The sequence below is a fragment of the Capra hircus genome, chromosome 3 (assembly GCF_001704415.2).
Source record: "Capra hircus breed San Clemente chromosome 3, ASM170441v1, whole genome shotgun sequence".
Lineage (NCBI taxonomy): Eukaryota > Metazoa > Chordata > Mammalia > Artiodactyla > Bovidae > Capra > Capra hircus.
Genome location: NC_030810.1, coordinates 18,623,619 through 18,638,375, shown reverse-complemented (window position 1 = coordinate 18,638,375; position 14,757 = coordinate 18,623,619). Strand labels below are relative to the sequence as shown.

Genomic DNA, 14,757 nt, shown 5'->3' with positions numbered 1-14,757 from the left:
CATGTGAACGCTTAGTGGCAGCATGTGGGATCTAGCTCCCTCACCAGGGATGGAACCTGACCCCCTGCACTGGGGGCACGGAGTCTTAGCCACTGGACCACCAGGAAAGTCCCTTTCTTGAAGATTCAAACTTCTGGCTCACCCCATCTGCCTTTGAAGGCAGGGAGTGTTTGGCACAGAGTAGGTGCGCTACATATATGTGCTGAATGAGATGAGATTTTCCAGGTAAGAAAATGAAGGCATGGAGGAATGGCAGGGCCAGGATCCAAGCAAGCATAGAGACCCGCACAGCTCTTTACTTCCCCCACGCCTGCATCACGCCCCAAGAAGAAGCAACCAGTCTGATGGGTCAGTTTCAAGAATATCTATTGGGAGTCTCTGAGGGTTGAAAGGTCAGCAGAGGACTGGATATCTGATGATACTCAGGAATTATTGTTGAGACTTCCCTGGTGGTCTAGTGGCTAAGACTCTCTGCTCCCAATGCAGGAACTGGATCCCACATGCCACAGCTAGGAGTTCACATGCAGCATATAAAACCCAGCACAACCAACCAAACAAACCAATACTACAAGGCAATAGGACTTTTTTTAAAAAAGGAGTTATTGTTAAAATTCCAGGTGTGATAATGGTGTAATATTTATTTTAAAATGTCATCCTTATCTTTTAGAGAAGGTTGCTGAAATGTTCATGGCTGGAATGATATGATGCCTGAGATCTGTGTCCCAGTAACCAGCGGGGAGGGGAGGCTTGAGAGGAAGAGCAGATTGGACAACCCTGGCGTGTGTTGGTACCTGGGGGCGGGAGGCGACACCGCGTGGGAGTTCATTAGCTTCTCCTCCACTGTGAATATGTTTGACAAGTTCATAATAAAAGCGTCAACAGGAAAGTCTGCCAGGGTGCCTCTCTCTTGGGCCAGGCAATGCCCTTTCTCTGGGGGTCTTTTCTCAACCCCTGCCCCGTGCACACAGCACAGGGGCTCCCAGCACCCTCCACTCCACAGCACCTGCACTGTCCATGGGCCGGGGCAGGGCTCTGGCACCCTCACCAGGACCCCTGACTCTGGATGCAGGAGAGCCGTCCTTCTCCCAGCTCCCGTCTTTATCTCTGTGCTCCCACGGTTCTGCCCTGACCTTCGCACTTTCTCCTCTGACGTCTCCCTGAGACATCTCATCCATGCCTCCCTTGTGCTCACTGCTCGCAAATCTCCATTTCCAGCCCAGGTTTCCCTGCTGTGGGAGACTGCTGTGCGAGCCCACTTCACCCTCTGGCCACTGCTCAGTCCCTTTCCTCTTCCCTCCTCCCAGCCTCCCCAGAGAGCGCTCGGTGGGAGCCACAGTCACTGTTCAGCCGCTGCGCTCTGCTCCTTTGAAACAGCTCACCACGGCCCTCGGGCCCCTAACTGGTACCTCCGGCAGCCACGTCTCAGCACCTCCCCTAGGACTTCCGTGCCACACTGGCGCCTTGCGCTGGTGACCGTAGGCACGCCTTCCTGGGGTCTCCAGGATCCCGCATCTTCTGACCCTTCTCTACTCTCTCTCTTCCTTTATGAATGCCTCTGACATCCCTCAGTATCCCCCCACCCCCGCCCCGCATTCAGCCCTTGCTTCACTATCTTCACATCTCACACGCTCCCACTGGGCTGGGAAAATGGGCTGTGAAGCAGTGGTGGGGCCAGGGTGCTGAATGGGTTCCCTTGCCCACTGAAGACACCCTGAGGGACAGCAGGGATCCTACACCCAGGCACCAGCATTTCAGGGACTCCTCAAGGATGCTGAGAGGCAACAGTAATAAGTAGGTGTAAAAACATTACGATTAATAATAATGGCAAACACGTGTGGGCACTTACTATGGCCAGGCCTTCTTTACACATTATCACACTGACTCTTTCCCAGACCTCTCATTACCCCATGTATTGGTAAGGAAAGGAAGGTATACAGACAGGCTGTGAACCCAGGCCATCTGATTTCTTTGCCAGCACTGCTCAGCATTCCACATGGAGGTGGTGCAGCAGATGCCGCGAGTTGGAGCCAGATGGTTCTGCAGGATGATGAAGGGGGTGGGGGTAAGACAACTGAGAGACACAGCAGGTGGAAGAGGGAACAGCCTCCACCAGCGCTTCAGGGAAGGTGTGTCCTTCCACCTCATTCCGCATGGAGGCCCTCTACAGGCCTTGCTGATTTAAAATCCTAACCAGTTCTTGCCTCTGTCTCCCTGTCATCACTGAACAGTTCCGGTGAACTTTCATCTCTGGCCTAGACTGCTGAGACAGCATCCCAACTAGCTTCTGCTCCTGCCTGGACCCTCTGTCATGTCGGAGCCACAGTGACCCTACCACACACTCATCCACAGCTGAAAACTGGTCCACAGCTCCCTCCTGCCTTCAGAGCAAAGTCCACTCTTCTCCCTATGGCAGAGAAAGCCCTTCCTGATCCAGCTACTGCCTGTCACCCTCTCCCTAAAGCCGTTTCATAAGGTTTACATAAAAGGAATATGTAAGAGACCCAGTAAAGGAGTAAACGGAAGCCAGGAGGCAGGTGAAAGCAGTGAGAGCAATTTGGGGCGGGTGCTGGCAGGGGACAAGGCAGCAAGAAGGTGCGTGAAGAGAGGTAGAGATGGAGAGACAGGGTGTCTCCACAGGGTCCTGGTGAACAGGAGGCAGGGCTGGAGCCACTGCTGAGGCGTAAGACAGGTCGGGGGCTCTCCTGGACCCAGGAGGAGCTTACTACTCCTGAACCCCATTCCAGTAAATAGGAGGCCCAGCTGAAAGGTTGTTTCCCAAGAGATCCTCAAGTCTCTCTTATATCCTTGAAATAACTCGCAGTCACTCAAGGCCGCCTGAATGAAGCCCCAAAGCCTGTAACAATACAGATGGGAACAGAGCCCTGGATGGGTGTGAATCTCCTGGGGAATGTGCGGGGTGAGAAAAAGGTTGTCTAGGATGGAGCCTAGTTAATGCTGACTCTTTGGGGTGGACTGAAGTCCAGGACATGGAGGAAGAGAATGGGAGAGCGTGGCGAGGGAACAGGAGGGTACTGAGAGCCAGACTCAGAGTCTGAGCAGGAGAGCATTTCAGAGGAAGCACCAATCAACACAGAAGGCGCTGCCAAGCGATCAGGAAAGACAAGGCTGACACGTGTCCTTTGGACTTGGCAGCCTTGAGTCACTGGTGACCTTGGTGGGAGTCCTCTTAGGTGAAGGGGGAAGCTGGGCTGCGAGGGGCGAAGGCCTGAGTGGGAATGAGAGGGGCAGAGCCTGCCCGGCAACAGCAGTTTTTCTCCTCTCTCTGCAGGGAGGAGGAGAGGGAGGGAGCTTTGGGGAGCATAAGATCTGAACAGTTCAGTGGGTTGGAGGCGGCCTGTAAGAGACTGCTGAGCAGGAACGAGGGCTGCTGAGCTGTGAGTCTGCATGGACAAGAGGTTTCCTCTAACAACCCTCGCCACCCAGAGGCCGGAGTAGAGAAGCCGCAGATGCCCAGGGTCCAGGCAGGGAGCAGCGGAAGGCGAGGGGAAGAAGCAGAGGGTGTTCAGCTTTTCCACAGGGGCTCTTGCTATGAAGGGAGAGGGGCCAGGAGAGGCTGGCTGTCTGGGAGAACTTAACATACTCATCACCTGGGAAGCAACTCTGGATGCTAAAGAGCTTCAGTGCCTGGCCACGGGGATGGGTGGAGAAGGTACTGGGGGCATCCTGAGAGGCAATGTCTGCAGGTTGTTTGAGGGGGCGAGGCAGTTCTCTGGGGGGATAGAGGAATTGAAGTAGGGAGGATGGCCCTGAGCTTGCACCCCGAAGGGCACGTGATGACCAGGGAGCAGCAAGGAGGAGGCAGGGGCTGCACCAGGACAAGGGGCAGGCGGAGGGGGCGGCGGGCAGAGGGGAAGCTCAAGGAGGAGACTGGGAGAGGGACATGCAGGATGCTGTGGTCAGAGACGCGGTGGTCCAGGACCCCCGGTGGCCCAGCTTAGCTGAGGGTGGGGCAGGGCCTCCCAGGGGTCTCCGAGCAGCCAGCCCCGCCACTGGCTCATCCTTTGACCATTCGTTTGTGCACACTCGGTCAGAGTCTCTCCTTCGTGCTGGCACTGCCCCCTCCCTCGACCAGCCCAGGGACGACCCCACGCCCGGCCCCGCACCTCTCGGATGGCTGCCATGCGCACGGTCTCATAGTAGTGCAGGGGGGCATTGGGTGTGCTCATGTCGTAGCCGAAGCCTGCAACTGCCACCTCGTCACAGCCGTGCAGTGCCATGGTGACTGCCACACTGCCGAGGGTCGGGATGTTCTGGAAAGCGAGGGAAGGTGGGCGGAGTGAGGCTGAGACCCTCAGCGAAGCTCCCCTGAGCTGAGCTCTGCTCGTGAGGGCTGAGCCCTCTGTTCCCACCCTGGCCCCCGTCCTTCCTTGCCAAGGCACCTCTGGCCCAAGTCCCCTCCTCCCCCTCCCAGGGTCCAGATGTCTCACCCCGCGGCCCATGAGACCGTTGTTGAAAGGCAATCCGATGAGGGTGAAGGCGGCTTCCTGGATGAAATACGGGTTGAGGATGCGAATCTCGGGGGGTTCCTTGGGCACCCGAGTGGCCACAGATTTCCAGAAGCCATCCGAGGCACTCTGTAGACACAGCACAAGTGGGCCTGAGTAGGCACATAGATTATGACGGGCCCGGGGGAGTGGTGGGGACCCAAAGTGTGTGCAGGCAAGTGAGAAAACAGGAGGGGGGCATGAGGTGCGTACAGGGAGCCTGGGGCATGGAGAACAAACAGGCTGGAGGGCCGAGGACTCGGCGCCCGCTGGGGCACAGGATGTGGGGTGGAGAGGAGACCACGTGAGCTGCAGGGAGGGCCTGCGGCTGTGCTGCTCTGGCCTGGGGGCTTCTCAGGCCAAGAAGAAGAGCCAGCAGCCCAGCAGTGCCCCTCCCCTTTGCCGCTACGGAGGGGCCCAGGAGGAGCCTGCCCTCTCTCTCCTATCTGCTCTGCTGGGCTCGCCTCCTTTCCCTTCCGCTGAATTTCCTCGCTCTCAGTCAACTGTTCTAATGTGAACCTGGAAAATAAAGACAGAGCGTGAGCTAGTACGGCACAGCAGAACACTCCAGCCCCCGTTCTGCCACCAATGGAGCTGGGTCACTCTAGGCAAGTGACGCGCTCTCTCAGCTTCAGTTTCTTTATCTGCCAAATGGGAAGATTCTTCCCTCGGGGGTCGCAGAACCCGACTGGAAAGGCGGCAGCTCTGGACCCCGACACCCTGGGGTCCACTCCGGGGCGACACATTCCTCTCCTTCCTCCCTCCCTTCCTCTAGTGCCCAGCCCTGCCTTTCCGTTCAGTATACAAGCCCTCCCTGGTCTAGTCCCTCGAGTAGATTGCTTCAGCCATTCTTTCGCGATTGCCTTCAACTCCCTGCCTTTTGTATTCTATTGTCCTAGCCCAGGGCAACCATGAACTTGGATCAACCCATTCACCCATCTTTCCCGCCCTTGTAGCCAGGCTCCCGAGAACTGCTAGAGAAGGTCACAAACCAACCCTACAGGATGGAGGCATGTCCCCTAGGCGATGTAAGCAACCCTCTGTTGTTGGCCAGCTCAGCTATTTCTGGTCCCGCTAGATCTGCTCCTCCCCTGTGTTCCCCAAGCTCTGTTGTCCATCCAATCACCCACATCAGAAACCTGGGAATCGACTTTATACATCCCTCTTCATCTCTCCAGCCTGTTCTGTCCTGATGGTCATCTGGTTCTTTTGACCGTATTTTCTATAGGATCCCACAGATCCATCCTTTCCTCCCATGCCCACTGCTACCACCTAAAGTCCAGGTCTCGTCGTCTTTCAAATGGATTATCATAATGAGGCCGTTTAGAGTGTCTGTTTTATCGACCACTAACTCTCCAGAGCCCAGTAGGACTAGGACGTAAATGGGACACAGTAATTGTTGAGTTACATTCATTTCCTCAACAAACATGTAATGAGTGCCCAGAATGGGCCATCTCTGCCTCCCAAACCACTTTCCACTCTCTGCTAGAATGATCTTTCTGTATACACACTGGATCACATCACCACTGCCCCACGAGAGATCTGAGGTTTTTAGCCAGTAACCCCGCCTGCTGCTCCAGTTTCCATTTCTGCCCATCGGAAGTCCCCACCTGCTGATTCACACCTTCACGCTTCCACTGCTGCTGCTGCTTCCGTCTATAACGGCCTCCCCACCTCCGTCCACCTGATCCACCTCACTTGTTTCTTAAAGACTCGCATCTCCTCCCTCCTCATGCCTTTTCTGAACGCCTTCATCTCAAGGTAGAAATGGTCTCTCTCCTTTGGGAGGTGAAAAAACATGGAGTTAAGATCTGCTATGGTTTGAAAGTTTGTTCCCCGCTCCTCATTCGTTTGCCTAATACCTAAGGTGATGGTTAGCAGGTGGGCCTCTATTAGGTCAAGGGTAGAGGCCTCAAGAATGGGATCAGTAGTGCCCTTACAAAAGCGGTCCAAGAGAGATCTCCTGCTCCTTATGAGGGCACCACGATCTATGCACCAGGAGCCATCTCTGAACCAGGAAGCCCTGACCAAACACCAGGTCTGCCCGCACCATGATCCTGGGCTTCCAGCCTCCTGAACTGTGAGAAACAAATGTCTGTTGTTTATAAGCCACCCAGTTTGTGGTATTTTGTTATAGCAACACGAGCTGACTAAGACAGAAGAATCTTGGGCCTGGATCCAAACTCGGCTCTGGTCCCTCAGCTGCGTGGAGGCCTTGGGCAAGAAACTTACCGTTTCTTTATGGATAAACAAGGGATTCTAAGGGTATTTATCTTATGTTGCGTGAATTCAAGGAGATAATTCAGGCTGAGTGCCCAGATCACAGTTGCTGCTCAGCTGCTATCGACACCAACATCAGCCCCAGGGCAGGGGCTCAGGGTCTGATTCATTTCTGTGGCCCAGCAGTGACCTCACGTGTGACGGGGATGTGAACTCCATCCCCGCTCCTCCACCGCCCTCTGTACCTCTTCAGGCTCGTGGCCTTCAATGGACTGTCTGCTCCAGCCACCCCCTCCTGTGTCCCCCACCTCTGTGGCAATGCCACTATCTTGGGCAAATTCTATCTGTCCTCCAAGTGTCAGCTCAATGGATCAGCCCTGGGGGCAAACTTCTCTGGGTCTCAGCCCTAGACAGATGAGAGAGCAGACCCCAGACCGAGTTCCTCCTGTGTCTACTACCTCTGTGTCCAGGAGAAGTATATGTGTGTAAGCAGGTGAAGGTCAGGACGAGACCCAGCAAGAAAGGGGAAGGTGGAGAAGTGGCCAAGTTCTTGTGCAAAACTGGGGAGAAGCCCCTCCGTGTACCGAAGGAATGGTGGGTACCAGCCTGTGCCAAGCCAAGCACAGCCCCCACCCCTTCCCCAGAGCCAGGCAGGCCCCAGCATCGTCCCCCACCCCCACAGCCCCGGGTTCCTGCCCACACCTGCCCACACACACCCAAAGAGGAAGCCCAAGGGCTGCTCAGGAGGGGTGGGGAGGGCAGGGACGGCCCAGCTGGGGGCTGGAGGCTGCAGGCCGGTGTTCAGATACTATTTATGTCTGCAACTTTCACCCACTTCACAGGTGCGGACCCAAGATGAAGTGATGTGCTCAAAGTCACGTAAGTGGCTGGGGCTGGATGCAAACCCGAGTGTCGTGATGCCAGGATGAGCGTCCCTCCTGCCACCCCATTCCTTAGCATCACTGCTGTGCCCACTTCAGGAGGGAGGGGGCCTAGAGTCAGGATGAACAGGGCCTCTCTTCGACCCACCCCGCTGGGAGCTCTGAGGGGAGTCAAGGGTCGCTGCGGTTGGTGTCTTGCATTCCATCTCACAGAGGGGACTGAGGCTCAGAGAGGCGAGGGGAGGCGCCCGGGGGCACACAGCTGGGGAGAATCTGAGTTGGATTCAGCTCAAGAGCCTGGGTCTTTCCATGACACGAGACTCCCTCTTGGAGACATCTCTTGGCTTTTCCCATGTGCTAAAGGGTTCTGTATGGAACCACTGTGTGAAGTGGCAGGTAATCAACTCAGGATCTCAAGCCCCCTTTGAGAATCAGACAAGAGCTCCAGGGTGGAGAGGGAAGAGAGGCTTCTGTGTCTCTTCCCATCTTTACTGTTTTCCAGGAGGAGCAACGACTGCTGGGACTGCTTGGATTCGAGGACACGTGTATCTCACTTGTCACACACAACTTAGACTGCACAACAACCAGAGTCACCTTTAGTGGCAGGAGATGCAAAGTCACAGACACACCTGCAGCTCCTTGGGATGTGGCGGGGTGGGGGTGGGGGTGGAGGCAGGAACAAGCCCTGTGCTTGGGTCTCAAGTCCCAGAGAGCCTGCATTAGGGCGCTGGGATCCGGCACTGCTGTTTTATTTTCCCCACCTGTTACTGTCCTGGTGCAGCGCCTCCTCAGGAATTCCAGGAAAAGGAGAAACCACCATGACCAGGATCTGGCTGGGGCATTGCCACGGTGTCCCCCAGGCAGACACATACCAAGTAAACACAACTTCAGCCCATCTCCTCAAATAAAAGCTGCGGCTTCCCTCCTCAGAACAGTCATACATAGGCACACACAACACGCTTACACCGCTGCCGAAGGGCATGGGGTCCCTGAAGGCAAGGGGTTTGATGACTTGAGATTTAGAATCTCTGTGTGGGGTGGGAAGAGAGAAAAGCCCTGTAGACACCAAGACTGAAGGGGTCGGTGGAGCAGAGGAGCCTGCCGAGACTGAGAACCAAGGATAAGACGAGGAGGCAGGGAGAGTGGGATGCCCTGGGGGACCTCGGGCCCTGGAGCTGGGAAAACCCACGTCCACATCCAGACTCCACATGCGTGCGACCGGGGTGTGTCATGGGATCCTGCAGGTCTCCAGGTCCTCGTGGATAATGGGGATGTCAGGAGCACGTCCTTGACAGTCATGAAGATGAAATGAGGCGCTGTGTGTTTTACAGCGTCTGGCACCACGTCTGGCACGTGATAAGAACTCAATAAATCTTGTTTGTTATGGTTCTGAGTGAGTGTCACAGAAGCCGAGAGTGAGGCAGAGGGTGTGGCTGGCAATGTTAGAGGCCACAAACAGGCCGGTTCATGGACACACATCAAACGGGGACCAGCTTCGCCCTTGGGCTCCTTGCAGGAGGGCAGGGTGCTGGAGGCCTTCCTACCGCTGGGTAACCCTGCCAGGCCTGCCCCCAGCACACAGCCCTGCCCTGTTCCAGAAGGCCTGTCCAAACAGCCTGAGGCTTCTCACACCTCATTTCCCTGACCCACAGGACACAACACAGTGGCCTATAAAGCTGGCCTGGAAAGGTCAAAGCTCGCTTGCAAGGCCACCTGTGAGCTGAATGCTGGGTCAAATCCCTCTTCCAGGAGTGTCCCTGCCTGACTCAGAGTCTGGACTTGGCTCACGTGTGTGGAGCCGCCGTCCTCCTGTTGACGCAACTTGCTCTGCTCTTGCCAGAGCAGCCGGGAGCAACAGGGGAGAGCATCTGGGAAGAAGTTCTGGTCCAGCTGGGCTCTGCCGTCTTTGCTGGCGCCCCTGCCTGCTGCTTCTCCTGCAGCCTCTTCCTGCTCCTCCGTTGGGAGGCGAGCAGTCTGCCTGCCAAGATGAGAGGTCTTGGATGGAGGGCCTGATCACGGGCTGGCTTTCTGCAGCCAGGAGCAGGGCAGGTGTGTTCACTCCTGCCTCTGGCTGCCACCCCCTGAGGATAGGTCACCAGCTCACTGGGGTCACTCCAAGGAGCCACCAGGCCTCCCTGCCTCCATTGTGCCTGCCTTCAGTTCCACACAAATCTGATCTTGACCCTCTCAGGGCTAAAATCTTCAGAGGGTTTCCACTGCCCCACTAAGGGAGTTTGTCAGGATAATTAAGAGAACAGATCTAATCTTTTTTTTTTTTCCTTACTTAAAAGGAGTTTATAACCCAGGACTATCTACAAATATCTCAGTACACAGTATGATTATTACGATATGCACGCTTAGTCTCTCAGTCGTGTCCAACTCTTTGAGACCCTTTCCACTGTAGCCCAGCAGGCTCCTCTGTCCACGGAATTCTCCAGGCAAGAATACAGGAGTAGGTTGCCATTTCCTCTTCCAAGGGCCTACCCAGGGATCAGACCCATGTCTCCTGCAGCTCCTGCACTGCGGACGGATTGTTTACCACTGAACCATTAGGGCTTCCACCCGCTATGACATGAGAACGAGACAAAAAGAGGTTGAAAACATTCGCCCTATATATATTTATATACATACATACACACACATCTCTGGTGGCTCAGATGGGAAAGCGTCTGCCTACAATGCGGGAGACCTGGGTTCCATCCCTGTTGGGAAGATCTCCTGGAGAAGGAAATGGCAACCCACTCCAGTATTCTTGCCTGGAGAATCCCAAGGACGGAGGAGCCTGGTGGGCTACAGTCCATGGGGTTGCAAAGAGTCGGACATGACTGAGCGAGCTTCACAGCTTCACATACATACGTCTAGTCAAGGCTATGTTTTTTCCAGTGATCGTGTATGGATGTGAGAGTTGGACTGTGAAGGAAGCTGAGCGCCGAAGAATTGATGCTTTTGAACTGTGGTGTTGGAGAAGACTCTTGAGAATCCCTTGGACTGCAAGGAGATCCAACTAGTCCATCCTAAAGGAGATCAGTCCTGGGTATTCATGGGAAGGACTGATGTTGAAGCTGAAAATCCAATACTTTGGTCACCTGATGCGAAGAGCTGACTCATTGGAAAAGACACTGATACTGGGAGGGATTGGGGGTAGGAGGAGAAGGGGATGACAGAGGACAGAGGATGAGATGGCTGGATGGCATCACCGACTCGATGGACATGAGTTTGAGAGAACTCCGGGAGCTGGTGATGGACAGGGAGGCCTGGCGTGCTGCGATTCATGGGGTTGAAAAGAGTCGGACATGACTGAGCGACTGAACTGAACTGAACTGATACATACAAGACATATCCCCCAGATATTCACATGCATACAACTTAAGATGGGAGGAAGACCAAGAATACTCTAGAAACTACAAGTAAAATGAAGTAGAGCTTGAAAGAGGGCTATTCACAGGCTTACAAACTCTTTCAGGACTAACAATTAACCTGGATTAACTAACAATCAACCAATCAACAAATACACAAGTCTCTGTTACGTATAAACCATTTAATTTTTTGTACAAATATATTCTATAATATTTCAGGAGACAACCCTCAAAATATTGATTATCATCCTACAAAAAGAGACTTTTAAGAACATCTGGTCTGGTCCCCTCCTATAGAAATCAAACCATTTCCCCTGAGGGTTCCAGCCACCACCATTTCCTCCCCAACAACTCAAACTTGAATCCTCACTCGCCCTTGACCTCACACTCTCCCCAACCAAGCAGCACCGGGTCTGTGGCTCCTGCACAGATCCACCCACAACTGCCTCCTTCTTTCCCTTGTCAGTCCACTCGGCCTGCAAAATGCCCTAATAATTTGGTAGGTCTGTTTTTGAATCCTAAGCATTAACACTGTACTCCCTCGGAAAGTTCTTTACCCCTTCAAATTCTCATTACCATCATCTCCAAAATATGGGAAATAGGACTCAGTCCTTCTTCATCATGTTTCTGTGACTTGACAATGAAAAGTCTCACACACAATACGCTTGGCACAAAGGCAGCTTGTTAGTTTCTGCTATTACTAGTCCGCAGGATGAAGTTCCAGCTCTTTGATGTGACTTTGGCTTACAAGACCTTTCACCGTCTGGTCCCCTCTCTACCCAGGGCACCTCCAGCCACTGCCACCACATCCATGAAGGCTTATCTCTAAGATTTGTGGGGCCAGGGACAAAATTACACATGGATGTCCACACACCACATCTAAATTTTAGATTCTAAATATGTTACTAGTCAAGGTACCAAGCTGTTAAATAAAATATATTCTATTCTCCCTTGAAAAACAACCTAGAAGGCCAGGTTTGAGTTGAGAATTCTGACTCCTAGAGACTGGTGCTGGCCCAGCATGCAGGGAGAGCCTGAGCCCACCTGCTCTCCCCTTCCCCTCACCCCAGTCCCATCTCACACCATGGGAAGTACCGTGCACACGTGTGGGGACTGCCCAGTCTGCACACCCAAGCTCTACTCACAGCCTCTGCAAACATCCTCCTTGGACTTAGGAGTCTGCACAGCGAGGGGTATTCTACCCTCAAGGGCCCAGAAGCGGACTTGGCACTGCTATGGTAAGAAACTCTGGGGCCTCAGGCACCTGGGGAGGATGGGCCTGGGATGGGCATTTCCCTCTGGCCCTCAAGAGAGGCTCTGTGAGGCAAGGCCTGACCTTCTCAGAAGGTGATGCCACCTGCAGTGAGTACAGTGTGCCAGGGAGCCCGTGGCTCCTTACAGCAGTGTAACCGGAGCCACACTGGGAAGCTTTCACCATCCCCATGTGCAGAAGAGGAAAATGCAACTCAGAGGTGTGGGCGGAGGCAGAGGAAGAAGCTGGCTTCTGTTCCTCATGCGGAATCCAGTGCTGTTTCCACGACCCCCACACCCAAGGAGTGAGGGCAGGAGCAGCTGTGCGGGCTGGTCTAGGTGCCCGCAGCCTGTGCAGGGTCTCGGGCTACTCCGTTACCTGCCATCTGCTAGCTGAACCAACTTTTCATAATAAACGCCTTAGGTTATATCTGGGTTTGGCCATTATCAAAACACTATAATAAAAACCTTTGCAGGCAGATTTTTCCTTCCCTTGGGTGATGGCTCCTGGTGCCAAGTGTCGCTTCCTTTCCAAAAAGCTTGTCCCCATTTGCACTCTGACTAGTAGACTTTGAGAGCACCTGTCACTGCACTCTTGCCAGAATTATGTATTATAATTCAAACACATTCTCTGAAGATGTGATAGGTGATAAGTGGCGTCCTGATGCCTTTACATGAAGTTTCTGACTGCCAGGAAGGTTAACCAGATTGCTGCTGTTCACTAGTTACATCTCCTTCCGTGTGATCAGTTCAGTCGCCTGCCCCTTAACTGCTGGCGTCCTAATGGTTTTCTTGTCTACTTTCATGATAATAACCATTTGTCATATTTCCTAAATAAACTTTTCAAAGTTTTGTGGTATCCAGTGTTTTTTGGTTGTTGTTTAAATTTAAAGGCTGCTGCTGCTGCTAAGCCGCTTCAGTCGTGTCCGACTCTGTGGGACCCCATAGACGGCAGCCCACCAGGCTCCCGCGTCCCTGGGATTCTCCAGACAAGAACACTGGAGTGGGTTGCCATTTCCTTCTCCAGTGCATGAAAGTGAAAAGTGAAAGTGAAGTCACTCAGTTGTGTCTGACTCTTAGAGACCTCATGAACTGCAGCCTACCAGGCTCCTCCATCCATGGGATTTTCCAGGCAAGAGTACTGGAGTGGGGTGCCATTGCCTTCTCTGAATTTAAAGGCTAGTGTATTATCATATATGATTTTTCCTAGCACTTCTATCATTCGAAAATTTTTTTCCCTCTAGAGATGTGATTTCTATTTTACCTTCTTCAAAATTTCCCTTGGTTTTATTTTTATATTTTACTTTTTAGCCCATTTAGGATTTATTTTGATGCATGCTATGAGGAGAGGGTCAGAAACCTTTTTGAAGGCTATATTTGGAAAAAGCAATGAACAAAAAGAAGCCGGCTTGGGGCTGGCTGTGTGATGCCCACAGACAACTGAACGGGGCAGAGGCCAGGGACTGTTTAGTTTTCTTTTTTTTTTTTTATCAAGGAGAATGATCTTGGAACTGCGGAAAGAAGATCAAACATGGCTAAGAGGAAAGAGATGCCCAGAAGGGGTGAGAGGAGAACGCAAGGGTCCGAATCTAACAGAATGTTCTCTGGGGCCACGGAGGAGGGAGGCAGCCCCACCAAGTCAGAAGAATCCTGCCTCTGAGGCACATTCTTGCCTCCCTCTGGGTCTCAGTTTCCACGTTGATTTATTTGTTTGATGCACGCCAGCTCCGTCTCAAACGCCGCTGGAGGTGATGGGCTTAGAGATAAATAGGACAATCCTTGCTCCCCAGGAGCTTATACAAGTCGACAGATAAGAAAGCCCTTATGTATAGTAGGGTGTTGTGGGGGCTCAGAAGAGGAGTGTCTAATATCGCCTCAGGAAGACGCGGAGGTGTGAAACTGGGCATACACTTTGGTATACACAAGGAATGCTCGGTGCAAGAAGTAGCGGCCAGGACAAGGAAGGGGTTGGAAGGCCCAGACCATGGAGGGTTATGCTGTGGGTTAATTTTGGGCCACACCACAGGGCATGCAGGATCTTAGTTCCCCAGCCAGGGACTGAACCCTCTCCCCCTACAGTGGAAGCGTGGAGTCTTAACCACCAGACTGCCAGGGAAGTTCCTGGGGCTTCCATTTTTGAGGTGAGAAATGAAAGAAAAAAAACAAAAAGTCTGAACAAATTTATAAATGTGAGAGGAAGATCCATTATAGAGGCAGGAAAGAAAATCAGTGAAAAAGGAAGGTAGAAGGGGAGAAGGTAGGGGGAGATGAGTCCAGAGGCGACAGTCAGAGCTGGGTCTGTGTTCACCTCGACCGCTTAACTAGATGTGTGATCTTAGCAAGTAACTCATCCTCGCTGTGCCTCAGTTTCCTAAACCCCGAGATGGGGGTCATAATAGCACCCATTTAACAGGGTCACAGTGAGAACTGAATGGAGGAATTCAAAGAAAGCTGGCAAACGGAAGAGCTTAGTGATGGCCGTGATGAGGATGATGGAAGGAGGGGGAGGAGGGAAACAACGATAACAATGATTGTGAGATGAGT

General features: G+C 53.2%; 1 protein-coding gene across 5 annotated transcripts in view; it reads right to left on the bottom strand.

Moving 5' to 3' along the window:
* The window catches only part of ST3GAL3 (ST3 beta-galactoside alpha-2,3-sialyltransferase 3), a 226,739-nt gene that overhangs the window by 2,311 nt on the left and 209,671 nt on the right, over positions 1-14,757 (bottom strand). For 2 of the 5 annotated variants that reach the window (XM_018043059.1, XM_018043044.1), the window contains 2 exons: positions 4,449-4,595; positions 4,125-4,271 (listed from right to left, as the gene is read on the bottom strand). In XM_018043059.1, the coding sequence (XP_017898548.1) occupies positions 4,125-4,271; positions 4,449-4,595 (294 nt within the window). Of the gene's footprint in view, positions 1-477; positions 792-4,124; positions 4,272-4,448; positions 4,596-14,757 lie in introns of those variants that run through there. The other 3 variants (XM_018043051.1, XM_013962917.2, XM_018043033.1) reach the window with 3 other exon arrangements.